Source organism: Portunus trituberculatus, chromosome 45, assembly GCF_017591435.1.
Source record: "Portunus trituberculatus isolate SZX2019 chromosome 45, ASM1759143v1, whole genome shotgun sequence".
Taxonomy (NCBI): domain Eukaryota; kingdom Metazoa; phylum Arthropoda; class Malacostraca; order Decapoda; family Portunidae; genus Portunus; species Portunus trituberculatus.
Genome location: NC_059299.1, coordinates 77,501 through 105,000, shown reverse-complemented (window position 1 = coordinate 105,000; position 27,500 = coordinate 77,501). Strand labels below are relative to the sequence as shown.

The following is a 27,500-nucleotide window of genomic DNA, read 5'->3' as shown; positions in this document are numbered from 1 at the left end:
TCAGAAACTTATGTTTCTGAAACTGAAGAACCTGGACCATTAATCTTCTCGCCTCCATACATCCTTCCTTATGTAAATCAAATCGTCTAATCACACCCAAAACTCATGTTAAAAATGCGCCATTGAACTGAAGGGGATAAGCATTTGTTTATAATGTGAACAAGGGCAAGATGGACGAGGACATGAATCCATCTCGCTCATAATACCACAATATACCACAATCACCTCACAACCAAGCCACGAAGGTCCTCCGCACACAAAGGGAAGCAATGAAAACACAAAAGTCAGGCGGACAAAATGAGTGGCTGGACGTGACCGCGTTGAGTAAATACACGTGTCATGTTTATCTCGTGCAATCAGAGAAGCAGGATGGATGTGAAGGTCGCTGTCAAGATGAAAGTTGGCGATGGAGGAAAATTATAAATCAAAACAAATAAGAGTAATAGTAACAAATTGTCCTGTTTTTCTATTCCTCTCCTTATCTCTATTGTGCTGTTGTTGTTCCCTCTCCATGTTTGTCCCTATTTCCTTTGTCTACCTCTTCTCACAACACCTAGCTTCCTATTCTTATCGTTTACTTCTCTCTCTCTCTCTCTCTCTCTCTCTCTCTCTCTCTCTCTCTCTCTCTCTCTCTCTCTCTCTCTCTCTCTCTCTCTCTCTCTCTCTCTCTCTCTCTCGTCTGCTTTTATTTTTCTATTATCGTTAGATTTCAATTTTTCTCTATTATTTATTTCTTTATTCCTCTTCTATCATTATATTTCCATCCTCTTTATTACTCCTTTTCTTATCAGTTCTCCACCTCTCTCTCTCTCTCTCTCTCTCTCTCTCTCTCTCTCTCTCTCTCTTGACCTGACCTGGCATAGGCTCACACACACACACGAGTCATTGCCCTCTTCACCTTTACCATCTCCTGACTTCCTTTAATGCTCCTATTCCACTATTCAACTACTCCACCAACCACCACACGATAACGAAGCGATGGTCGGGAAATGGAGCACATGAAGCACACCTCGTCCATACAAAGAGCGAAGGGAGAGTCCGACAACTACTAAATTGACTTATGGCCTCCACCAAGTACTCGTTCCAATGAATCTACCTTCCCTCACACGCCTTACACTTCCTTATTCAGCCTCCGATCTCTTGTACTCCGCCCGCCACGCCCTCAGTATGCGTCGTGTATCTTTGTAATCACACGCTATCTCTCTCTTTCTCTCTCTCTCTCTCTCTCTCTCTCTCTCTCTCTCTCTCTCTCTCTCTCTCTCTCTCTCTCTCTCTCTCTCTCTCTCTCTCTCTTTGCATATGCATCAGCTATCAGAGCGTTAAGAGTGCGTGTTTTTGTGCTTGCTTTAGGTTAGTTCTCTCTCTCTCTCTCTCTCTCTCTCTCTCTCTCTCTCTCTCTCTCTCTCTCTCTCTCTCTCTCTCCAAGCAACTATAGATGGCCTGGCCCCTCCATCTGCCTGCTTTCATTTCTACCACTCCTTTCTTTTTTTATTTTAAAGGGATGATGAATAGAGTTTCGTAGCTCTAATTGCCTTTCTTCTATCCAACTCCTGGCTCCTGCTAGCGTTGGGTAAGGTTGGGCGACGTGTGTTAGTGGTGGGCAAGCATACATACAAGCGCTTCTTAAGTTGCATGCAAATCAACCACATAAAAAATAAAACACTGGTAAGTAAACAAGCAACGCCTCACAACAAGCCGTTAACTTGATCTCATCTTAGCTTTACGTACATTTACAAAAGCAAGATTGCCTTTTACCTCTAAACACACGGACTCGCATCTTCAGACAAGCACAATACACATCGCAACAACCCCACGAAGGTACAGAACATTATCTTGCATTAGGGAGGTAGATAGAACAGGGGTGAGAGACTGAGAGCAATGGTTAACTATTGTATTAGGGAGGTGGACGGAATAGGAGTGAGATATTGAGTGTATTGGTTGACTGTTGCACTAGAGATGTGGACAGAACAGGGTGAGAGACTGAGAGCACTGGCTAACTGTTGCACTAGAGATGTGGACAGAACAGGGGTGAGAGACTGAGAGCACTGGTTAACTGTTGCACTAGAGATGTGGACAGAACAGGGATGAGAGACTGAGAGCACTGGTTAACTGTTGCACTAGAGATGTGGACAGAACAGGGGTGAGAGACTGAGAGCACTGGTTAACTGTTGCACTAGAGATGTGGACAGAACAGGGTGAGAGACTGAGAGCACTGGTTAACTGTTGCACTAGAGATGTGGACAGAACAGGGGTGAGAGACTGAGAGCACTGGTTAACTGTTGCACTAGAAATGTGGACAGAACAGGGGTGAGAGACTGAGAGCACTGGTTACCTGTTGCACTAGAGATGTGGACAGAACAGGTGTGAGAGACTGAGAGCACTGGCTAACTGTTGCACTACAGATGTGGACAGAACAGGTGTGAGAGACTGAGAGCACTGGCTAACTGTTGCATTAGTGAGGTGGACGGAATAAGGGTGAGAGAGAAGAGGCAGGCACAGGTCACAAGACACAGGAAGCTCGCTAGACCCGCCTCACGCCCCGCCGCCCCAACACTAATTACTGCATTCCCACGGCGTCCCCTCAAGTGATTACTGCTTCCTCCACTCATTACTCCCGCCGCCCACCACTCACTCCCACTCCACTCCACTGCGCTCCACTCCTCACAGCCCCGTCAACAGAGGCAAAGACACACAGCCACTCAGACGGACACATAGGCAAGCAACTATACTGATTAAAAGACAGACTGGCAGATCGTCACTCAAATATGTTGACAGACAGATAGACAGACAGACAGAAAGACAGAAAGACAGACGCAATGTGATAGATTTAGGTAGATAGATTCAAAGACACAATAAAATAGACATATATGGCTAAATGGATACTTAAATGACCACACACACACACACACACACACACACACACACACACACACACACACACACACACACACACAGACACCCAAACACACACTTACACAAACACAGGAACACATAAACACCAAATACACCAAGCAATACAAACACACACAGACAAACAGGTATCCAGCAGCCAGCCAGCCGCTCTATAAGTAACTAGTCCAGGAAGCAAAGGTGACACGACATTATAAAATCAAGGTTTTCACACACACACACACACACACACACACACACACACACACACACACACACACACACACACACACACACACACACACACACACACACACACACACACACACACACAAACAAAACACACGCACTTCATCTCCCCTCTATTCCCTTCATCTGTTTTAAATTGATCGTGTTTATGGAAAAAGGGAAGAGGAAGAGAAGAGGAGAAAAAGGGAAGGGAAAAGAGAAGAGGAATAAGGAAAGGCAAGGAAGAGAAAAGAAAGAGGGAAGAAACGGTGATGCAAACTAGAAAATCACATCTCCTCCTCCTCATCTTTTTCTCCTCCTCCTCCTCCCATCACCACCACCACCACTACTATACACAGGTAAGTCTCGAAGCTTCCCTTGAGTCACAGGCGCTGAGTCATGAGCCGTGCCATTACCTGAGTCACCTTCACCTTGCTCTGCCTTATAAGTACATTCGAATATCATTAGCAAAGATGCCATGCCTGAGGAGGAGGAGGAGGAGGAGGAGGAGGAGGAGGAGGAGACGAATAAGTGATTTTCTAGTTTTGCATCACATTTCTTTCTTCTTTCTTTTCTCTTCCATATTTTCCTCTTTCCTTATTCCTCTCCTTTTTTCCCTTCCTTTCTTCTCTTCTTTTCCATCCTTCTCGTCTCCTCTTCCTCTTCCCTTCTTCCATAAACATGATCACATTATAAGTAATTCATTTGACTTTTGTGAATCTTGAGAAGGCAAGTAAATTTTTGTATCTATATATCTATCTCTCTCTCTCTCTCTCTCTCTCTCTCTCTCTCTCTCTCTCGTCATATTGTTGGCAATGAACTGACTCCCTCACTCGGGTGCCAGCCAGCTGACTTCCCCCTGCCTCCCCTTCCCCCTCCCTCCAACTATCATAAAGAGTGCCAATGGGGAGTGCCAGCCAGCTCTGCACCCTTGCCAGCACCCCCCCCACCCTCTGCCCCCTCTCCAAGGCACTTCACCCCCTCCTTCTTCCCCTTTCCCTTAGCGACGGTCAACAGAGAGTAAGTAGTGTGCACGGCTTGTCAACGAAACTATGCAATCTCTCTCTCTCTCTCTCTCTCTCTCTCTCTCTCTCTCTCTCTCTCTCTCTCTGGAGGGCTATAAATACGGGGAGTAATGGAGGTATGGATGTGGAGGGAAAGAAAAAGAGGAAAGAATGCAAAAAGTTAGGAAAGGAATGACAATTGAGTGTGCATGTGACGCTTCTCCTCCTCCTCCTCCTCACCCTCCTCCTTCTCCTCCTCCTCCTCCTTCCCCTCTTCCTCCTCCTGCTTCTCCCCTCAGCACTGTTATTCCCTGAGGACCTCTATAAATACAACGCTTTTTTCCTTTCTATCGTAACGAGCAACCGGAGTAGTAGTAGTGGTAGTGGTGGTGGTGGTGGTGGTGGTGGTAGTCTTAAGGTATAAATGTGTTTGTAAACATTGGCTGAGGTATTGCCTGGCTTCCCTGAGTTCCCTCCTGCCTTAATTTAGTCGGCTGGTGGTGCGCGAGAGGCTGTGCTGGGCGGACTAGCTAACTGATGACTGGCAGGCCACTTTGATGGGCCAAATAAACGCCTTTCGTTCAGCTTCAGTGTCAAATCAAAGAGGATTCCACAGGTGAGATGCTAATCACGCGGGAACGACGGCAGGTGAGGGGAGCCATGCACATGTGGCCTGGGGTGATGCGAGGCCAGGTGTGTGGGGCAGGTATTCACGGAGGAAGGGGAGAACTAGTGAGAGGGAAGGAAGGAATGACAGATGGAGTATGGTGGGGAAGGAAGGGAAGGGGAGAGAAGGGGGAAGATAGGAAAAAGAAACGGTAAGGTAGGAGTAATAGAAAAAAAGATAAAGAAGGGAAGGTAAAAGAAAATAATTGAAGAAATGAGGTCAGAGGGGCAAGAAGGATAAAACGAAGTACTAAGAGGAAATAAGAAAACGAACAAGAAAGGGAAAAAGACAAAGAAATACAGAATAAAGACAATAAACTAGAAACGTGAGTGAGGAAAGAAAAGAAGACATAAATAAAATGAAAGAGAGAAAGGAGAAAGAAGAGAAGAAAGATAAAATACAAAGCTCTCTCTCTCTCTCTCTCTCTCTCTCTCTCTCTCTCTCTCTCTCTCTCTCTCTCTCTCTCTCTCTCTCTCTCTCTCTCTCTCTCTCTCTCTCTCTCTCTCGCAGGTGCACATCGTTCGTGGCAACATTGTGCGTGTAAGATCTAATTTATGCCTAATGTCACCTGTCCTTCCCCTCCTCCTCCTCCTCGGCTACCTTTCCCACCACGTCTTGTCACCATGAGGGAAGGGAAGGGGGAAAGGAAGAGGGTGTGTGAGACAGGCACAAGCATAGTGCACGTACCTCCATACTTCGCGATGTGGTACCTTAAGTTCTAAGTCAATAATATTCTACACACATTTCTTTTATGTAAGAGGGGAAAAGCTGGTCAAGGGCAACATAAAACGAAAAAAAAAAAAAAAACGCCTTCTTAGTTGCCAGTCTCCTTGCAGGTCAGAGAGAGTTAGCCAGAATAAAAGGACAAATACCTTGAAGGCTCCCTCTTAAATGCAGCCAAGTCATTTTCTAAACTAATACAAACGAAAAATTAATTTGTCATTTGCTGCCTGATTCCTTTAAGGCTTTGACTGTGTACATTATACACAGAAAAGAACTGTTCAATGCCGCACGGCACCACTCCAGTGTGCAGAGAGCGGGAGGGAAGCGGGAAGGAAGGCAAGTGACACTGTGAAGGGGGCACACCTGTACACCCCACACTACACAAAATTTGCACGCTAATTTCTCGCAAATAAAGCATAACCAGTATACTGGTATAATTATAGAGTATTTTTTTTTATTTAGAATGACGGTGCCGTGATGATTGCCAGGTGAAACAAATCAAGAGGTGTGTGTGTGTGTGTGTGTGTGTGTGTGTGTGTGTGTGTGTGTGTGTGTGTGTGTGTGTGTGTGTGTGTGTGTGTGTGTGTGTGTGTGTGTGTGTGTGTGTGTGTGTGTGTGTGTGTGTGTGTGTGAAGTGGCCAGGTGAGGCTTGAGAGCACTGACCAGGCACCATCTCCCCTTGACCCGTCGGTGAGGGTGCCAAAGGGTGCCAAGGGGGAATGCCACACCGGTGCCAACATCTCCCTCCCTCCCTCCATCCCTACCCAGCTGCTGCCGCCTCACCGGTGCCCTCTACTGTGTGCAGGAGAGGCGAACAAAGGGGATTAGAATGCATATTTGTGCCTTAGTTCGGACCACCTGGTAAACTCCTTTCCTTCACCACCACCACCACCACCACCACCACCACCACCACCACCACATTACCATACATACAACACCTTTCCTTTCTCTCAACATACTATTTTCCTCTATGAGTGTTGCTTGAATCTACAGGTATGCTGCTGTTCGCGTATCCTTCTCACCACATCCTAAACAAGCCGTGAAGGATATGCCTGCGGCACCACCATCCTTGTACGGCATTTTCAATACAACCCTTCACCAACTAGTCAGCAATTATGCCCTCAAGTCACCACCACTGCATAAAACACACAAAATAACAACACAAACACGATAACAACGACAACCACAAATGAACACTAGGTTAAATATACCTATACATTAAGTTAAGGCACACCTGGCCACGCACATCAAGCATACACCTGACTCCTGACTGTCCGTGGCTATACCTGTTCATTATCTCAGAAGAGGCGTCAGTGAGTCATTGTGTAGTGAAAGATGGTTCCCTACTTGTCTGTGCTCCTGAGTGTAGTGACAGGCGGCTGAGGGGAGGCTGAGAGAGGGGAGAGCAGGGAGAGATGATGAGCGACACGTGAGAGGAGAGATGGTGGAAAAGAGGACAGAGTGAGAGGAATGGGGGCGTTATAGTGACGAGAGAAGGGAGGTGTGTGTGTGTGTGTGTGTGTGTGTGTGTGTGTGTGTGTGTGTGTGTGTGAGGACAAAGGGGACAGGAAACAAAGGGTTAAATACTAGTGCTTTAAGGGATGAAAAAAGGAAACGTCAATTTTTCTGAAGGTTTCTCTACAAATCTCAGAAACTCCCACTATGAATTCTGGGAAACAAGAGGAAAGTGGCAAGATTCATTGACCTTTTCCTGCCCCCTTATTCCTTTCTCTCTCTTCAACCCCCCCCTCTCCTCTTCCTCCTCCTCCTCCTCCTCCTCCTACTACTACTCCTCCTCCTCCTTTTCTTTGGCAGCTCTCACACATTGGTCATCTATCACTCTTCTCCTCATTCGTCTTTTTTTCTTTCTATCTCTTGTCTTATTTCTCCTCTTGCTTGTTCTCTCTCTCTCTCTCTCTCTCTCTCTCTCTCTCTCTCTCTCTCTCTCTCTCTCTCTCTCTCTCTCTCTCTCTCTCTCTCTCTCTCTCTCTCTCTCTCTCTCTCTCTCTCTCCATCACCACCACCATCACCACATCCACCACAAATCACCACACCTGTGCTACAAAATAAAACTAAATCGAATATTACTAACAAACTATTATGCTCTTGTCAACACTACCATTAATCCTGCACCACCACCACCACCACCACCACCACCACCACTACCACTACCAATATCAAGGTTGTTACTATTTGAAACAGCTTTTGGAATTTTATGGACTGGATGGTTTTTTCTTTTTTTTTTTCTTTTTTTTTATCGTTCTGTTCTTGTTTTGGTTTTCTTTTTTTTCTTCTATCTTTTCTTACCTTTTGCATCGTACTCTTCTACCTCTTCTTATTCCTCCTCTTCTTCTTCCTCTTCCTTCTCCTACTCCTCTTTCTCTTCCTTTTTGACATCGAAGGTTTGTCATACTCCTCTACCTCTTCTTATTCTTCCTCCTCTTCCTCCTCCTCTTCCTCTTCCTTCTCCTGCTCCTCCTCCTCCTCCTCCTCCTCCTCCTCCTCCTCCTCCTCCTCCTCCTCCTCCTCCTTCTCCACGAGCAGTACAATTATTACATATAGTAAGTGCTTCTTTTTCTGCATTTTCCTCCTCCTCCTCTTCCTCCTCCTCCATGCAATACAGTTATTACATATTCCACTCCCTCCTCCTCCTCCTCCTCCTCCTCCTCCTCCTCCTCCTCCTCCTCCTCCTCCTCCTCCTCCTCCTCCTCCTCCTCCTCCTCCTCTATCCTTTCGCTCCAGTAACTGAGTAAAAAGATAATATATGCAAGAATTAGATCCGCCTGCCAAACGCTATCCAAAGGGCGCGCCTCTCCCCTTCCCCCCTTCACTCCAACCGGCCCCCCTAGCACAGGTAATTACACGGCCCAGGCAGGTGTGGCGCGTCCAGGGCGGCGGCAGGCACACACTACATTAGGGTGCCAAGGGTATGACTCACATCTTCCTTACTTGCCCTCTCTCTCTCTCTCTCTCTCTCTCTCTCTCTCTCTCTCTCTCTCTCTTGTATTTTTTCGTTACATTTTTGGTTAATTTTTGTTTTTTCTTCACTGTCTTTCTCTTCCTCTATATTTTCCTCTCACTCCTCTTTTTTTCCTCCTCCTCCTCCTCCTCTTCCTCCTCCTCCTCCTCCTCCTCCTGTACTGTCACATTCTCCTCTGATACCACGATCATTCTTGTCACGAGTTTTGCTCCTCCCAGTTGAAAAAAAATGTGGGAGAAGAAAAGAAATATTATTATTTATTTTACACCCATTTGTATTTTCTTTTATTTTTTTACGTCTTTACATTTTTATTCAACTATTTGTTTTCTCCACCTGTGTGTTTTTTTTTTTTTCTTCATCTGCAAGGTATTGAGTCCATGTAAGTTGGGAGGGGAGGGGGAGGGGGCGGCGCTCCACCCACCACGCCCCCTTCAGAACCTAGAACTCGGAACTGGAGGAGGTGGAGGAGGAGGTGGAGGAGGAGTAAGGGATGACAGTGACAGGTAGGAGGTTAGTAAAATTATAGGTATGGGGAGGAGAGAGAGGAGGGGAGAGAGGGGAGAGAATATGTGGGGCGTGGCTGGTATGGGTACCGCAGCAGGAGGGTGATCTGATGGAAGGGGAGGGGATGAAAAGGGGAGAAGGAATGGGGGAGTGTGATAGACAGGATCGGAGAGGACGAGAAAGGGGAGGAGAAAGGGGACACGAGGGGACATCATTAAGGGACAATGGAAAAGGAGGAGGAGGAGGAAAAAGAGGAGAAGGAGGAGGAGGAGGAAGAGGAGGAGTCACGGGGCAATAGGGACAGATGGAGAGTGTTAAACGAGGGAATAAAAGAACCACACCTACCAAGTCTCCCCCTTCCTCCTCCTCCTCCTCTTTCTCCTCTTCCTCCTCCTCCCCACGTAACCCCAAATTACTTCCCTGCTTCTCCCCAGTTCCCTCCTGTAGGTCTTCTTGGTTAAATAACTCCCAACTACTCCATAACTAACTTCCCCCCGTACACCTTTCTGACCAAACTCCTCCCCTACCTCACCTCCACTGCTCCCCACCTGAAAACCTGTCCCTATCTCCTCCCCAAGTCTCCTCCCCTGCCTCCCCTTGTCTCCTTGTCCCTCCCCAACACTCTCTATCTTCTCCCCAAGTCTCCTCCCCTGCCTCTCCTTGTCTCCTCGTCCCTACCCAACACTATCTCCTCCCCTGCCTCTCCTTGTCCCTCCCCAACACTCTATCTCCTCCCCAAATCTCCTCCCCTGCCTCTCCTTGCCTCCTTGTCCCTCCCCCGCACACAACAGCTGATTAAGACAAACATAGGAACATTCACCGCTTGAGTGAAGATCGCGGCCAAATAATTGCGAAGATTTATCGACAAGTATGCGACAAGGGCGGCGGAGGTGGCACAAAGACTCATTAATTTCCCCAGGTGTCGGCATTCCTCGGTGCTCACCTGTACGTACCTCATTTAGTTCCTCAATACTAATAATTTCTTTCGTTTACACCTGGGATAGTTTTTTTATTTTTATTTTTTTTCTTCTTTCTCATCCTGTTTGTCCAGGTGCGCTTAATTTATGGTATGTGTAATTTGTGAGTGTCACCTCTCCTGTACCGTGCCGTGCCCTGCCGTGCCCTGCCTTACTCCACCCTACCTCTATGCTCTCTGTCTCCCTGCCTGACACCCGGACAGTCCAGAGTGAGATATATTGAGGTTCCGCAGGGTATTCATCTAATGGCGTTTTGTTGTAGTGGTCTTCTCAGTGTATTAGTTTTCTTCATTTTCTTTACTGTATCAGCCTTGTTTTTTATCAATACATTAGTTATTTTTCCACTGTATCGTTGTTTTCCTCGATGTGCTCGTGTTCATGTGTTCTGTGTAAGTAATGTTGTCTCTTTGAATTGTGTAAATGGTATTGTTGTTTTGTCTCCCCTCTCTAGATACAAGTTTCGTCTCAAGGAACAAACAGGTACAACATCTCTCTCTCTCTCTCTCTCTCTCTCTCTCTCTCTCTCTCTCTCTCTCTCTCTCTCTCTCTCTCTCTCTCTGTAAACTGGTTGGTATGTTCATAACCTACATTTTTCCCTCCATGACTTCCAAAAAGGAATCAAGGAACAAGAGAAAGAAGTGGATGCTTGGAGGCTCGATTTTCCCTCCCCTTCCCTGTTTCCTCCTCCTCTCCCTGTTTCTTCGTGCTCTTTACCTCCCTCGTGATGGGCATGCTTCCCTCCTTCGCTAATCAAACACGAATGATAAACCAGATCTCTTCCCTTTCCTCCTCTCCCTTTCTAATCAATCATCCTTGCTTATAGATAACTTTTACACGAATACTCACAATCTATCAGACTTCTTCCCCTTACTCCTCCCCCTTACTCTCCTTCTCTCTCCCTCCTCCTCTCCCTCCCATAGCCACACCCTGGAAACAGTTGCATCGTGGGACGTGACAAAAGCACACTCTGAACAGGTCTATCCCCGCTTCCTTCCCCTCCCTTCCCTTTCCTCTAAATGCAGAAAATAAGGCCGTAAGATCATAAGGGAAGCAGAAACAACTAACCCATCAAGCCTACACGTGGTGGTTCCCGTGCAAACATGTATATTTCCACCCGCCACCCTTAGAAGTACTCAGGATTGCCGGTGGCTTGGCTCACTGGTGATGTAATGTGGTAACTCATACACTGTTCCAGGTTCAAGCATCTGTTGTAATGTTGGTGGTGGTGGTGGTGGTGGAGGCTGAGTATTTCGCCATACAAGTCCCGGCGGAGGATCAGGGAGCGTGCAAACAAAGGTTCACAGGGTCGATTTCCCATCCTGCGGGAGAAAGGAAAACAGGTTCCTCCACACCCAATGACGGGACGGGACGGGGCCGCGCGCTGCTCTCCGCCGCCACTACATCGCCACCACCACGATGCCCCGTAGTAATCACAGCCTTCAGGATAGACTCTAAAACCACTTATTAAGCCAACAAAAACGACTACATTGCCTTTACACGACAAGTAACATGAGTTACGATAACGTGAAGGTCATGACTGCATTACAGGCTCCCAATGCCAAGATTAATCTTAACTACGAATTATGACAATATGAACGTTTCCATCGCCTTGCCATATCACATAGCACGAACACAAACCCAGTCGCCATTTCATAGGACACAAATACTCACCTTGGGGAATGAAACCAAGAATTACAAGATTATAAACGTCAAAATTTATCTTCAGTAAGAAAAATGACACTCACTACTGCAGCATTAAGGACTATATTGCATCTAGGATTATAAGGCAAGCCTCTGTGGCTTGAAAGATACTGGAACACATTACTTGTACCAACACGGTCACTTCTATCACCTGGAGAGATCTGGAAACATTGCTTATACCAACACCGTCACTTCATAGCCTGGAAAACACCACTACACTTCCACAACACTTAATATTTAACACTTATACGCCCTCCCCATCTCCCCCACACACAGTATCCTCGACACTCTACACAGCCAGACCATCACTACAGTTACCCACACACCCATTACCAACGCCCACGGCAGCACCACCACTGTAACCACCACACCCACCTTGTTAATTACTATAATAACACCTGCCTTCCTTCCCCCCCCAAGACCTCACCTTACCACACAGGGAACAGGTATTGCTGACTCGCCAAATACACAGGTAAGAAACAGGCTCGTGAAATCTTACCTCACCTAACCTAACCTTAACCTAACCTAACTTTACCTAACTTAAACTAACTCAACCTAACCCAACATAACTCAACCTAACGTAATCTAACCTAATCTCACTTAACCTTATCTAATGTTAACTAATATAACGAAAAACAATCTAGTGCTGGTTTAATACAAGCTAACCTAACTTTTTCTAGCCAGACTTTAACCTAAGCCCTCAGTGTGTGGCTGTGTTGTCCCTTGAAGAACCGCCGCTCTGGACTGAAGGAGGAGCAGCGGTATCCAATCATCCAATCATTTAATCACTTACACACCACACCTCTAAACACCTCCACTGAACAACTTCCACACGCTCATCAACGCTTTGACGCACACATAAAATCTTCAAATTAACGCCCTCTCTCTCTCTCTCTCTCTCTCTCTCTCTCTCTCTCTCTCTCTCTCTCTCTCTCTCTCTCTCTCTCTCTCTCTCTCAACATGTGCGGGCCAGGTGAGAGCAGCGGCAGGTGACAGCGGTAGTAAACATCTTGAAAATACTGAGATGACTGTGGTCTCGAGGCATCGTGTGTGTGTGTGTGTGTGTGTGTGTGTGTGTGTGTGTGTGTGTGTGTGTGTGTGTGTGTGTGTGTGTGTGTGAAAGAGCTAGATTGATAGATAGATAGACAGATAGATAGATAGATACACAGAGAGAGAGAGAGAGAGAGAGAGAGAGAGAGAGAGAGAGAGAGAGAGAGAGAGAGAGAGAGAGAGAGAGAGAGAGAGAGAGAGAGAGAGAGAGAGAGAGAGAGAGAGAGAGAGAGAGAGATTCAATGAAGATATAAATTATTTCATGTTCAAATACAACTTAGTAGTAGTAGTAGTAGTAGTAGTAGTAGTAGTAGTAGTAGTAGAAGTAGTAGTAGTAGTGGTGTTTTTCTAACTATAAGATGCGCGTGCCAGTAACAAACGGAGGAACGGGGAGGAGAGGAGGGAGGAGGAGAGAGGAGAAGAGGAGGAAAAGAAGGAAGGAGATGGGGGAAGAAGGGGGAAGCTCACCTGCACCTCCTTATTAGTAGAGGAGCCAATAAAGTCTAGGCTCAGGCCAGGTGAGGGAGGAGGCAGGTGTGGGGGGTGCCTCACCTGTTGATGGTGATGGTGGTGGTGGTGGTGGTGGTGGTGGTAAAGAATAGTCACTGTGATTTTTCTTCTGCTCATTTTATCTCCTATTAAGTTCCTTCTCTCCATCCATTGGCCTCTAAAAACCAGCTGATCCTTTCTTCCCTTCGTCGTATCATCCTTTTAAAATTTTCTCCCTTTTCACTTCACTCTGTCACTTTTTCAATCCTTCCTTCCTTCCTTCCTTCATTCATTCTTCTCCCTTTCATAAAAAAAATAACGTCAACTTGCTCTTTCTCTTATTTCACCCTTTATCCTTTATATCCCATCATCTCATCACTTCTTCTCCTTCTACTTCGTTCTTTCTTACTTTTCCTTTCCCACATCACCTTTTTAAACATTTCCTCCCTTCCCCCTTCAGAGAGAGAGAGAGAGAGAGAGAGAGAGAGAGAGAGAGATTATATTCAGCTAGTTCCTATCAGACAATCTTTATAAACATCAATAAATCTATAAACAAGAAACAAAAAACACCTTTGAAGAATAAGATTTGGAAAGACGGAGAGAGAGAGAGAGAGAGAGAGAGAGAGAGAGAGAGAGGTAATAGGTAGATAGACGAGGTATGGAGGCGTGAAATGTAAGATAGGTCAGGATAAGGAGGAGGAAGAGGAGGAGGAGGAGGAGGAGGAGGAGGAGGAGGAGGAGGAGGAGGAGGTCAAGGAAGATAAAGAGAAGGTAGTATAGCACCTGATCTTCTACTCCTCCTCCTCCTCCTCCTCCTCCTCCTCCTCCTCCTCCTCCTCCTCCTCCTCCTCTCCTCCTCCTCCTCCTCCTCCTCCTCCTTCTCGTCTTTTCCATAAACAACAACCCCGCCTTGCCTCTTCTTCCACGCCCTCACATGCCTTCCTCCTCCTCCTCCTCCTCCTCCTCCTCCTCCTCCTCCTCCTCCTCCTCCTCCTCCTCCTCCTCCTCCTCCTCCTTCAGCATGCTTCCTATCTCCTTCTCCACGTCCACCTTTATCAATACAATGTTCTGCTGACGAGGGACGTGGTTGTAGATAAGATGACACTCCCTACATCTCCCTTCCCTTCTCTTTCTTCCTCTCCCTTCCTCTTCTCTCTCTTCCTTCCTTCCTCTCCCTTCCTTTCCTTTCCTCTCTCTCTTCCTCTCCCACCTCTCTCTTTTCTTTTTTATCTCTCCTACTTGTTCTCTTACTCTATTTTTTTCTGTATTTCCTCCATCTCTCTCTCTCTCTCTCTCTCTCTCTCTCTCTCTCTCTCTCTCTCTCTCTCTCTCTCTACGCTGCTCCGCCCATTTCTACTGACCTTCCCATAAATCTACGAGCACAGTGTTTCAATCCTACCCAACCATGCCCCGCCTTGCCCGTACCCTCCTCCTCCTCCTCCTCCTCCTCCTCCTCCTCCTCCTCCTCTTCCTTCGCCTCCTCCTTCCACTCCGTCAGGCAAAGAGATCCGAGCATGGAGTTTTCCTTTTCTAGTTTCCCATCTTATTTTTTCCCGTTGGTTGCATTTAAAGGGATTATGCAGGCAGGAACGACAGGCGAGGGTGGACGAGGTGGAGGCGTAGGTGGAAGTAATAAAGAGATAATAGACTTGCTGGGTGGAGGTGGTGGTGGTGGTGGTGGTGGTGGTGGTGGTGGTGGTAATAAAGGAAGAAATGGACTGGAAGGGTGGAGATAATGGAGCTAGCGGTGAAGTGGAAGAGAATGAGGAAGAGGAGGAGGAGGAGGAGGAGGAGGAGGAGGAGGAGGAGGAGGAGGAGGAGGAGGAGGAGGAGGAGGAGGAGGATTACGAAGATGGCAAAAAGAGGAAATTCAGTCAAATAATAATGACGATGATGAAGAAAAACAAGATGGAAAATTATCACAAAGAATAATAATTGACGAAAAAATAAATATAAAACCGCATAAGAGGAGAGAGAGAGAGAGAGAGAGAGAGAGAGAGAGAGAGAGAGAGAGAGAGAGAGAGAGAGAGAGAGAGAGATGGGGGGGAGCACTAGAGAAAGTAGAAAGCAGCACCAGAGAAAGCACTGGGAACCCGCTTCAGTGAGAGAGAGAGAGAGAGAGAGAGAGAGAGAGAGAGAGAGAGAGAGAGAGAGAGAGAGAGAGAGAGAGAGAGAGAGAGAGAGAGAGAGAGAGAGAGAGAGAGAGAGAGAGAGAGAGAGAGAGAGAGAGAGAGAGAGAGAGAGAGAGAGAGAGAGAGAGAGAGAGAGAGAGAGAGAGAGAGAGAGAGAGAGAGAGAGAGAGACGCCGAAAAAGGTAATGTGCGTTTCAAGAAAGAAAAATAAAGACCAAAGAAAAAAGAAATATAGGAAGAAGAAGAAAAAAAAATAGAGAGGTAATAAAGCACGATAGACCTTTGTCCCTGTACAAGGTGTCCCGTGAGTCAAGAAACTTAATGGATAGCTCAAATAATTCTTAGTCAAAAATATTCTGTACACATTTGTTGCACTTTGCTTTATTTTGCAAGAAATAAGAATTTTAAGTTGGTGTGTTTTAGTTCCGGTATCCATCACATCCGATGCTCTCCAGAACGTGAGCCAGGTGAACCCAACTCCCCACTGCGGCACTGTGGCACTGTGGCATTGTGGCACTGTGGCACAGCTATAGTTTCCCAGTTAGCAGCTTATTATACTCACGACCCCAGGCGAGACTCTATCTGCCGACCTGAGCACTGCCAGACCACCGTATTACCGCTGTTCTAGCCACCCCCTTCCCACCTCTCACCTCTCAAAGAAACACTTAACAACCGCTGTATTGGTGTGTTCTGTTATCTGTACATTTTCTTCACTGACGCAACAAGGAATTTAATTAGTCATTTGCTAACTGTTTTTTGCTGGGCTATGGGTACATTACACAAAACAGTGAGGTCTTAAACGCGTCCCGCGCAAAGTGGGTGGCTATCAGTTTGTGTGTGAGTAGCCTGACAGGGCTTAGTGCTGGCGGTGAGACATTGAGAGTGGTGATCACGAATGTACTGATAATAGTGATTGTAACGAAGAGAATAGAGTGTGTGTATCCTCTCAGTAACCAGAGATAAACTGTTTATACACCGTTGACACAAAGCGGACAGTGGTGTGTGGATCGGTGGCTGGGTCTCTGCTGATGACACGGACAGCCGCCACCAAGCAGTCTTTGGCTAACGTAATATATTGGTGGAACTCGTCATTTCACGGTGCTGTCATGTCATAACCTAACGTTGCTAGCCTCCAGGACAACATATCAGTGAACTAACGCCAGCAGGTACTTAAGAAACACAATAATTCAAGCTTTCAATACGTCCATAAACGAATCCCCTGACCCGCTGCCTCTCTCTCAGTCATATTTGCCTCATTTCTCACGCATTGCACAGCAGACTGGTCACTTAGTGGAGCCATAGGCCTTATCTTTCATATCCGTTGTTGAAATACATCAGCAACTACCATATTTATGTGCTATAGAGGACCAGTGACGGGAAGCGGGCTGGGACGTGACGTCATCAGAGGCTCCCGTCCAAATGTTCTGCCGGTCACAGATAGTCGACTTCCACTCTTATATATATTTGTCTAACTTTATTTATTTCGAGTCACAAGTGCATTTTAAGGATTTCTAATGATAGTTCGCTGTGTTCTACGTATTTTCCATGCATGAGTTGAATGATGCACGGTGATTTAGAGGGGCTTTATAGTTCAAATGAGAGGACGAAAATACGTAAAAATTTTTACCCCCGCTGTGAATGATCTTTTATTTGAGGTTAAAGTGAAGTATTTGTGTTTTCAAAGAAGAGTCTATGATGGAAAAGGTGTGTAGGGCTCCAGGTATGTTAAATATGTGGAACCTAAGAGAAATTTGTAGTCCTGTTAATATTGTAAAACACGTCAATTCTAATATATTTATTTTTCTAATAGGGCGAGTTGCCAGGTTTTGATATATCGAAATGATAGTCATAATTTATCTAAGATGTTATCAATTCTGTTGAATGAAACTGATGGGCTTTAGAAATGTTTTTAAGCAAGTCGAAATTGTAACACTTTATTTAATATGTTTTTTTTAGATATTCTTATTATTCCTCATCCCGGCAATTTCATATTTTAGGAATTAGTTTCGATTGATAATAAATATGAATTTTTATATCTTTCGTGTCCAGCTGCCTTTTTGGGGATCCTCATTTTCAAAATGATTTGAATAACGTAAACGTGACGTCATCAAAGGGGGGCACTCTCCGGCTGGACCAACACCCCCCACCAAGCTTCCGGCCCGAGGATGTAGGGGTGTGTGTGTGTGTGTGTGTGTGTGTGTGTGTGTGTGTGTGTGTGTGTGTGTGTGTGTGTGTGTGTTACCCAGTCTTTCGTTATCAAGGCGGGAGTCCACTGTCCCTGCTCCCGGCCCGTGGGCGTGAGGGTTGGTGGGTGGGTGGGTGGGTGTGTGTGTGTGTGTGTGTGTGTGTGTGTGTGTGTGTGTGTGTGTGTGTAATTCACCACGGTCTTCTGCTGGTCACCCAGCCAGCCTTCCCCATTACGGAGCGAGCTCAGAGCTCATAGACCGATCTTCGGGTAGGACTGAGACCACAACACACTCCACACACCGGGACAGCGAGGCCACAACCCCTCGAGTTACTTCTCGTACCTATTTACTGCTAGGTAAACAGGGGCCACACATTAAGAGGCTTGTGTGTGTGTGTGTGTGTGTGTGTGTGTGTGTGTGTGTGTGTGTGTGTGTGTGTGTGTGTGTGTGTGTGTGTGTGTGTGTGTGTGTGTGTGTGTGTGTGGTATTGTGGTACTGGTTTTTCGAGTAACACTTGCCTCACGTACACCAACATCAAGAAATATAGACACCTATATCAATACTGAGCCTCCGAGTCTGTCAACAATTATAGAAAATGTTTGTAATGATATCGCTCACTCAGACTCATCCCGATGCAAAACATATAAAGAGATAGATCCACAATTTAAAGTACCTGACCTTTACAAACAAAACATTTAATTAACGAGTTACACAGAATATCTTTTACTCGTTTCAGCCTGTGTGGTCACCGTCTTGCGATCGAGACTGGGCGCTGGAACCGTAGAGGGAGAGGGCGTTTGCCAGTGGAGGAGCGGTTGTGTAAGTGTGGAGGAATACAGACAGAGAGACATGCGGTAGAAGTGTGTCCTCTAACAGCTCATCTTAGAAATGCTTACAATGTCAGTGTATTAGAGGACATATTTGCTGATAATTTTCCTCGTGAAAGTATGTGTAAGATATTACATGAAGTGCTAAATGTCTTAGAATAGTGCTATAATGGTTGCAGTTGTTTGTTATTATTTCAAATTGTATTAAAGTACGGAAATTTTGTGGACTACACCAGTTATAAAGTGTTGATATTAGTTTTAGAAGTATTAGTGAAATTATTTATACTTTTTGTCTATTGTTCTTTATATGCACTGTGGTCAATATACTATCTATCTATCTATCTATCTATCTATCTATCTATCTGTGTTTGTGTGTGTAATGGTGGTGGTGGTGGTGGTGTGTGTGTGTGTGTGTGTGTGTGTGTGTGTGTGTGTGCGTGCGTTTGCTACTGCTACCTTTGTAGTTCTTATGTCCGTTAACAAAAAGAGAAAAATATATAAAGAAGAAAAGAAGAAGCGAAATGAGCGAGTGAAAAGAGAAATTATCCCTTACAAGGTGGAGAGAGAGAGAGAGAGAGAGAGAGAGAGAGAGAGAGTAGGGATGAATTTTCTTCTATTCGACATGGGGCAGAGAAGATCAACAAAAACATCCCCAAAAGTTAAGTTATCACCACGAATTTTCCGGCAAAAAATATCGCTGCATTTATTCCTGGAACATGCCTCCCCACCCCGCTCCTCCTAGCCCTTTCCTGCCACCACCCTGCCAGCCCCTGCCACCCTCACACACCTGACTGACACCTGCCCGCACCCTTCACCTGCCGGCATGTCCTGGGCTCCTGACGCAGTGACGGGAATGTTGCAGTTTGGCTCTAAGTGTTTTGGTACTCTGAGATATTCTGCATCCCATCTCTACCACTTTCAAAAGGCACTGCGTATTTTAAGCGACATGAGTGGTTTTCAAGTGTTTTTGTGTGTCAAGTGCCTGATTAACGAGATTTACGTACGATTTACAGGAGAAACACTCTTGAGAACTCGGCTAATCATCTCTGTGGCCTTTGAAAATAGTCGTGGGGAGAGAGCAAAGCGTTTTCCACTGTAAATCTTAAGTCTAAAGGCGGCGTCACACTAGCACTTTTTCCATCGTCCCAGGCGATTTCCGTCGTCTTTTTACTCTTCCGTCAACTCTTTCCGTCGTCTTGAGTCAGACGGAACGCATCGTTTTCATCTAGCGCCAATTTTTTGTCAAAATAAGAACTATGGTTTCTAATCAACACTCTTATTAAAAAAAAATATTTTGTTGTTAAACGGAAGAATGCTATTATCATGACAAAAAATTTAAATGAGTTGATGAATATATATTTGTATACATATTTTCTTTTCTTCTAGCCTAGCAATGAAAAGTTCCTCAGTTGTTTGTGTACATTTCCAGGGGAGTGCAAATGTGCGACGCTTTTGAATATTTCCCAAGGCAACTTCCAAGTAGCTGGCCAAGATGAGCAGTGGACAAAACACACTGACGAATTTCTCATAGAGAGTATTATAGGTCACCGTTGCCTTTGGGATCACAGAACAGCTGATTACATTATAAGGGGCAAAAAAGCCGCGGCTTGCTGGGGTGAATGAGGAGCCATGTTTATTTACAATCGACAAGCGCGGCAAAGGCGGAAGCAAGCTTGTGTGTGACGGCCACCGTCTGCAAAAGTTGTCAGTCGCTAGAAAATTGACGGAAAAAGAAGACGGAAAAGTGCTAGTGTGACGCCGCCTTAAGCTACACATGCTGAAACACTTGCCTTGCTCACCACGACCATTTGTAAAGGCCGCACAGATAACTATCCAGCGTCTAACTAGGGCTTTCCTTCTACCGGAGTCAGAAAGCTTCTAATCCGCCCTATCCCCCCCTCTCTCTCTCTCTCTCTCTCTCTCTCTCTCTCTCTCTCTCTCTCTCTCTCTCTCAAGTATTCCCATGCCTGGCGACCACACAAGCTGCCCTACGTTGCTGCTGCCGCCATGGGGAAGAGGAGGCAGGAGTCAGGCAGGCACCGCTCAACACCTTATTAAGACACACACACACACACACACACACACACACACACACACACACACACACACACACACACACTCCCCGTACTTAGTCATGTGATAATTGAAGTACGTCTAGTTCATTATTCCACCACGTGTAATATTCATGTTTGTTCACTGGTCGGTGCATGGACGTGGCTTCTTTGTCATCATTCATTGACTTATTTTTCCTGTGTTTTTTTTTTATATCCTCTCTCTCTCTCTCTCTCTCTCTCTCTCTCTCTCTCTCTCTCTCTCTCTCTCTCTCTCTCTCTCAGGCACCCTCCCCATCCATCCATTTGTCTGCTGTTCCTTCAAAGTTCCCTAATGACTCACCGCTAACACACTGATTACTGCCTCCATTCATTCATCTACCTCGCTATTTCAGAATCAATTGTTTCCTCAAATATTCAAGCTTGAACTAATCATTTCTTGCTGTATCCTGCTGATTTTGTTGACGTCACTCTTTATGGAATCCCGATGCCACTTAAACACTTCCATCAGGTCTTCTCTTAACCTGAAGAATGTAAATCAAATTGCTTCAGTCTCGCATCGCAAGGAATACCCATCATCCCCTGCAGCCTTTGAGTCATTCTCCATTGTACGCATTCTAGTAGCTTCTCTCTCTCTCTCTCTCTCTCTCTCTCTCTCTCTCTCTCTCTCTCTCTCTCTCTTATAAAACCAAGGACAAATGAAAACCTAAACAATTTTATAAGACATTCATAGCTACACACACACATACACACACACACACACACACACACACACACACACACACACACACACACACACACACACACACACACACACACACACACACACACGGCCAACCAGTAAACACGCGCGTCAGTCCCGGAGTCAAGACTGTCTCAGAATCATTAAGTAACATGTATTCATTGCCTCCACACACTCAGGAATACCAACACGAGGAGGAGGAGGAGGAGGAGGAGGAGGAGGAGAGCTTTGCCTGAGGGTGGGTTGGGTGGGTGGAGGAGGTGGGATGGGTGTGGGTGGAGGGAAGGTGTGACTCACAAAGGACATCCACCTATCACCTCCCAGACTAATGTACGTACACCACCACCACTACCACCACCAGCACCACTACCACCACCACCACTACTACCACGACCACCAGTCTTCTCTCTATCAGTTAGTTGACAGACCATTATATTGACTCATGTGGTAGTAGTGGTGGTGGTGGTGGTGGTGGTGGTAGTAGTAGTAGTAGTAGTAGTAGTAGTAGTAGTAGTACTGATAGTCGTAGTCGTATACTACTACTACTAATAGTATAAGTAGTAGTAGTAGTAGTAGAAGTAGTATTCGAAGTAGTATTAGTGATAACAATGAATACGAAAGGATACTACTACTGCTACTACTACTACTACTACTACTACTACTACTACTACTACTACTACTACTACTACTACTACTACTACTACTACTACTACTACTACTACTACTACTACTACTACTACTACTACTACTACTATTACTATCACCAACACCAACGTACTCTCCCCCTCTCATCCCCATCAACCAAACCTTCCAAACTCGAGGAAAGGAGGAGGAGGAGGAGGAGGAGGAGGAGGAGGAGGAGGAGGAGGAGGAAGAAGAAGAGGAGGAAGAAGAGGAGGAAGAGGAGAAGGAGGAGAAGGAGTAGAAAGACTTACCAACCGTCCACTATCAAGAGTAGTTTGGGTGGAGTACACACCCACCCACCTCCACCCATCTCCCACCTCCTCCACCCATCTCCCACCTCCTCCCCAACACACACACACACACACACACACACACCTGTCCTTACTACTCAACTTCTTCTCCAACGGTCGCCATCCCCATCACCTTCCCCATCACGGCCAGCCACTTCCCCCGCTCCTCCTCCTCCTACTCCTCCTCCTCCTCCTCCTCCTTCTCTCACTGAAGGTATTTTTGTAAAGAGAAGAAAACAAATCGTTAAATATAAGAAAAGAAAACAGGGAAGAAAAATAACAGCGGAGAGAAGAGAGAAGCGTATCGCCAGGAGGAAGGGAGGTGGAGAGGGAAGACGGAGAGAAGAGACGAAGAGAGAAAAGCTAAGGTGGAGAGACTGAAAGATCTAGAGGAAGATGGAAGGAGAGGGAAGGTAAGGTGGAGAGGAGGAACGGTAAGGTAGAGGAGGGAGTGGAAGAAGGGGAGGGAGGAGGCGGAGAGGAGGATGAGGCCGCTGCACCACTCACCTGTTCCTCCTTCAGGTAATCACCACTGCTACCCGAGGTGAGCCGCCGCCCCTCGCTGCAGGGAAGGAAGGAGGGAAGGAGAAGGGAAGGAAGAAAGGAAGGAAGGAAGGAAGGAAACAAGAGATGAAGGAGAGAAGTAAAAGAGGGATGGAAGAAAGGAAGAAAGGAAACGGAGCACAAGAGAAGGAACAAGGGGTGGGAGGGAAAGAAGGGAGAAAGAATGGAGGAAAGGAAGAAGAGAGATACGAGGAGAGAAAGAAAGTAGGGAAGGTACAGGATGCATGATGGAAAGGAGGGATGGAGAACATAAGAAGGAAGGAAGGAGGGAGGGAGAGTGAAGGAAGGAAGGAAGGAAGGAAGGAAGGAAGGAAGGAAGAAAGGAAGGAAGGTAGCATCTATTGTTTTCCTATCTGCAAGAAGCTCAAATTTATGACAGCTAACCAAAGTGCTGTAAAAGTGGTGTGTGTGTGTGTGTGTGTGTGTGTGTGTGTGTGTGTGTGTGTGTGTGTGTGTGTGTGTGTGTGTGTGTGTGTGTGTGTGTGTGTGTTTGCACGCCAATTAGCGGCCTATACGCTTCAGCGATTCTCGAGGAAGCGAGGATAGACTGACACTCACACACACTCTCACTCTCTCTCTCTCTCCTCTCTCTCTCTCTCTCTCTCTCTCTCTCTCTCTCTCTCTCTCTCTCTGTCTGTCTGTCTTATGCGGTTTTATATTTATTTTTTCGTCAATTAATATTTTTTTATGATAATTTTCCTTCTTGTTTCTCTTCATTATCGTCATTATTATTTGATTGAATTTCCTCTTTTTGCCATCTTCGTAATCCTCCTCCTCCTCCTCCTCCTCCTCCTCCTCCTCCTCCTCCTCCTCCTCCTCTTCCTCCACATGTAAATGAAGCTGTTACCTATTCTTCCACTCCCTTTATTGCTCCTAAGACTTGACTCCACTTGCACCTTGTCATTCCACCATTTCTCTCTCTCTCTCTCTCTCTCTCTCTCTCTCTCTCTCTCTCTCTCTCTCTCTCTCTCTCTCTCTCTCTCTCTCTCTCTCTCTCTCTCTGTGTGTGTGTGTGTGTGTGTGTGTGTGTGTGTGTGTGTGTGTGTGTGTGTGTGTGTGTGTGTGTGTTGTTTCAATCAAAATATGAAGAAAAGCAGGAAAAATAAAAACCAAGCAAAACATTCCGAAAATAGACTAGACAAGAGAGAGAGAGAGAGAGAGAGAGAGAGAGAGAGAGAGAGAGAGAGAAGCATAGAGGGTGAAGAGGGACGGGAATGGGGATATGGACGGGAGAGGGAGAGAGGGAGAAGTAGAAGGTAATCCGAGGCAGCTCTAACCAATGCCATGAAAAGAAAGATAGATGGCAGACGTCACTATTATCACACATACAGTAGTAAAAAAGCTTCATCAAGTATAGGAAGCATACATAAATACACCCATACACATCTTCCAATACACCTGCGCCCTATATATATATATATCACCTTGCGTGCCTCATCCTACTTACTTGTCTTCCTGCCCCTTATACCTGGCGGCCCTTAATTAACGCCCCACCTTAGCCGCGCGTTACCTGTACCCTAATCTGCACCTCAACACACCTGGCGGCCCCTGAGTGTCAGCCAGCACGTGTTGTCATTGGTTGTGACGGTGTGGCATTCACGCGCCTTCTTGTGGCTCTGTGCGGCGCGTGTTGGAGGAGGACGAGGAGGAGGAGGAGGAGGAGGAGGAGGAGGAGTCAATGAACATGAAGGAGGAAAACAAAGAATAGAAGAATATGTGTTTACTGCCTTTAAAAGATGTAGGAGGAGAAGGAGGAGGAAGAGGAGGTGGGAGAATACGAGGAGAAGCATCATTCTTCTCCACCCCCGCCCTTTCCGTATATCATCGCTCCTTTATTGCTCTCTAATTAGAATTTCTGCCAGTGACTAGTTTATCGCACTCCTCCTCCTCCTCCTTCTCCTCCTCCTCCTCCCAGCCTCACAACTCAGAAATTCCTTGCTATTAAGGTACACTAAATATTGAACGTAGCGGTCACACACACACACACACACACACACACACACACACACACACACACACACACACACACACACACACACACACACACACACACACACACACACACACACACACACAAATTGCTACAGAGAGGTTGTTTGTTTAAGAGAAAGTGTTCTTCCTCCTGGTCCCGCCCCTGAATCCTCTCTTTCTCTTCGTCTCTCTCTCTCTCTCTCTCTCTCTCTCTCTCTCTCTCTCTCTCTGCCGCTTATTTTCTTTTCCTCACTATTGTAGTTTCATTATTTTTTTCATTTCTTCTCATTCTTTCATCTATTTTTAGTTATTCTCTCTCTCTCTCTCTCTCTCTCTCTCTCTCTCTCTCTCTCTCTCTCTCTCTCTCTCTCTCTCTCTCTCTCTCTCTCTGCGGGTCATTCCTCTGTGTCCCGGCGGAGGAGGCAGTGACCCCCGCCCTGCGCTGCGCCTCACCTGGCTCACACCTCGCAAGGTAGCGCGCCTTAATGAGGGGCGAGGTAAACCCGAACCGAGGAGGTCCCTTGAAGCTCCTTGGGGTACGCCGTGTGGAAAGATAAATGGCGAAAAAAATAATAAGTGAGGGGCTCCATGTATTACGAAGGGTAGGCAGGGAGTTGGGTGGAGTATTCTGGAGTGGAGGAATGGGCCTGTCTGGTTAGCTTGGTGGAGTGTTTGGAAAGATGAGGTGGAGTGTTGAAATGTGTGCGTTTGTTTATGTTTTGAGAGGAGAGAAGGTGGAATGATGAGTGGAGTGGAGGGAGTGGAGTGGGTGGGGTTGGTTTGTCCGGTGGAGTGACGTGAAGTGGCGGCAGAGTGTGGAGTGGTACAAACCCTGAATGGAATGATGACACCAACACAATATATAGGAGTGGAAATTTTCAAGTGGACGAACAGTGGAATAGAAAGAAATAGAGAGAGAAGTGGAGAGAAAAGCGACTGTGAAAAGGAACACTTAGGTGGAAGAAGAAAAGATGAAGTGGAAATACTAAAGTGAAAAGGTGGAGGAGTCAAAGGTGAGTGTGGGATGATTGAAGGTGGATGTGGGCGTGTGTGCATGTGTGGGCGGGGTAGTTTTAACCTGCCCTAATAAGGAAGCTGAGAACCACAGTAAGTCCGCTCATTATGGACTGCATGGTAGGGAACGAAGGGAGGGAGGGAGGGAGGGATAGATGGAGAAGAGTCATTGAGAGGACGTGCGGGGAAAGATTTGGAGAGAGGAAGAGGGAGAGGAAGCAAGGATGGGAAGGACGAAGCAAGGGGTGGAGAGATAATGTGAAGGAAGGAGAGGAAAAAGTGACGCTAATGATTGACATATTTCTATTACAGTATTGTGAATTGAGATTAAATATTGTCCACATGTTAATTTTTTAGTTCTCTCTCTCTCTCTCTCTCTCTCTCTCTCTCTCTCTCTCTCTCTCTCTCTCTCTCTCACACACACACACACAGACACACAACAGAACAACAAATAACTCGCATTTGGTCAGATAGAAGTCACCAGTAATAAATTTTTGACAAGCGCAAGTCAAGGTTAGACTAATATTTTTTGGTGGTCAGTGAAGGCACACACACACACACACACACACACACACACACACACACATTAAGAACAATACCGTTTTCTATATGACTGTCCTTTGGCATTATAATTTCTTTCGTTTACTTGGAATACTTTTATCGTTTTTGTTGTTATTATTCCGCTTTTAATTCATTATATTTTCTTTTTTTTAATTATGCATATTTTCTCGATTTCTTTGTTGACTTCACTATTTTTTGTCTTGCCTTCATATTCATTTGTTGTCTGTCAAATGTGTGGTTAATATTTCATTGTTTTCTTTCATAGCTTCACCTATAAGTCTAATTAAACATCGTAGTCTCCGTCATCAACATTATTTATATCTGCTCTCACATCATTTTCTCCCTTGATAAACACAATACCCAAACCTTTCTCTCTCTCTCTCTCTCTCTCTCTCTCTCTCTCTCTCTCTCTCTCTCTCTCTCTCTCTCTCTCTCTCTCTCATCCTCCACTTCCCTCCGTCTCATGCCAAACAATAACAGCCACAAACACGGAAAGCCTTAATGCAAATGGCTGATTCATCTCTTCCTCTTCCTCTTCCCTTTTTCCCTTTGTTTGTTAGTCTGTCTGTGCGCCCGACGTGGAGGTGAATGACCAGGACAGCTGGACACGCCCCCCCACCTCTCTCTCTCTCTCTCTCTCTCTCTCTCTCTCTCTCTCTCTCTCTCTCTCTCTCTCTCTCTCGCAAAGGTGTGAATTAAAGTATTATATTTGAATTTCTCTCTCTCTCTCTCTCTCTCTCTCTCTCTCTCTCTCTCTCTCTCTCTCTCTCTCTCTCTCTCTCTCTCTTCCTTATCACCCATATCTCCTTAATCTTCCTTTCCACTCATCTCCCTTACTTAACTGGCTCGTTCCTACCTACCTCTTCTCCCTTGCTGTCTCCCCACCCCCTCTCCCTCTCCCTCTCCCTCTCTCCTGCCACTACGGACACCAGATGGCAGGCGAGACGCTCAGACACACAGACATACAATGGGGAATCCTGATGCTGAGAAAAGAATAAGAAAACAAAGGAAAAAAATACATTGCAAACAGGACCATATTTGACTGTGGTCTCCTCCCCTTTCTCTCCCTCCTATTGTCATCCGCTCTCCCTCTACTCTTCTTCTCCCCACTAATATTTCTCTCCCCTCCTCTTCTCTCTCTCTCTCTCTCTCTCTCTCTCTCTCTCTCTCTCTCTCTCTCTCTCTCTCTCTCTCTCCTACTTCTGTTTCACTATAGAATTTGTTCGGTTAATCTTTCCGAGAGAGAGAGAGAGAGAGAGAGAGAGA

General features: G+C 46.0%; 1 protein-coding gene across 15 annotated transcripts in view; it reads right to left on the bottom strand.

Moving 5' to 3' along the window:
* LOC123519528 (NAD(+) hydrolase sarm1-like) overlaps nucleotides 1–27,500 on the bottom strand; it is a 188,038-nt gene that overhangs the window by 112,295 nt on the left and 48,243 nt on the right. Inside the window, exon 2 of one of the 15 annotated variants that reach the window (XM_045280896.1) lies at nucleotides 9,674–9,679. The exons of the other annotated variants lie outside the window; for them this stretch is intronic. Within the exon in view, the coding sequence (XP_045136831.1) occupies nucleotides 9,674–9,679 (6 nt within the window). The remainder of the gene's footprint in view (nucleotides 1–9,673; nucleotides 9,680–27,500) is intronic. 15 annotated transcript variants of the gene reach the window in all.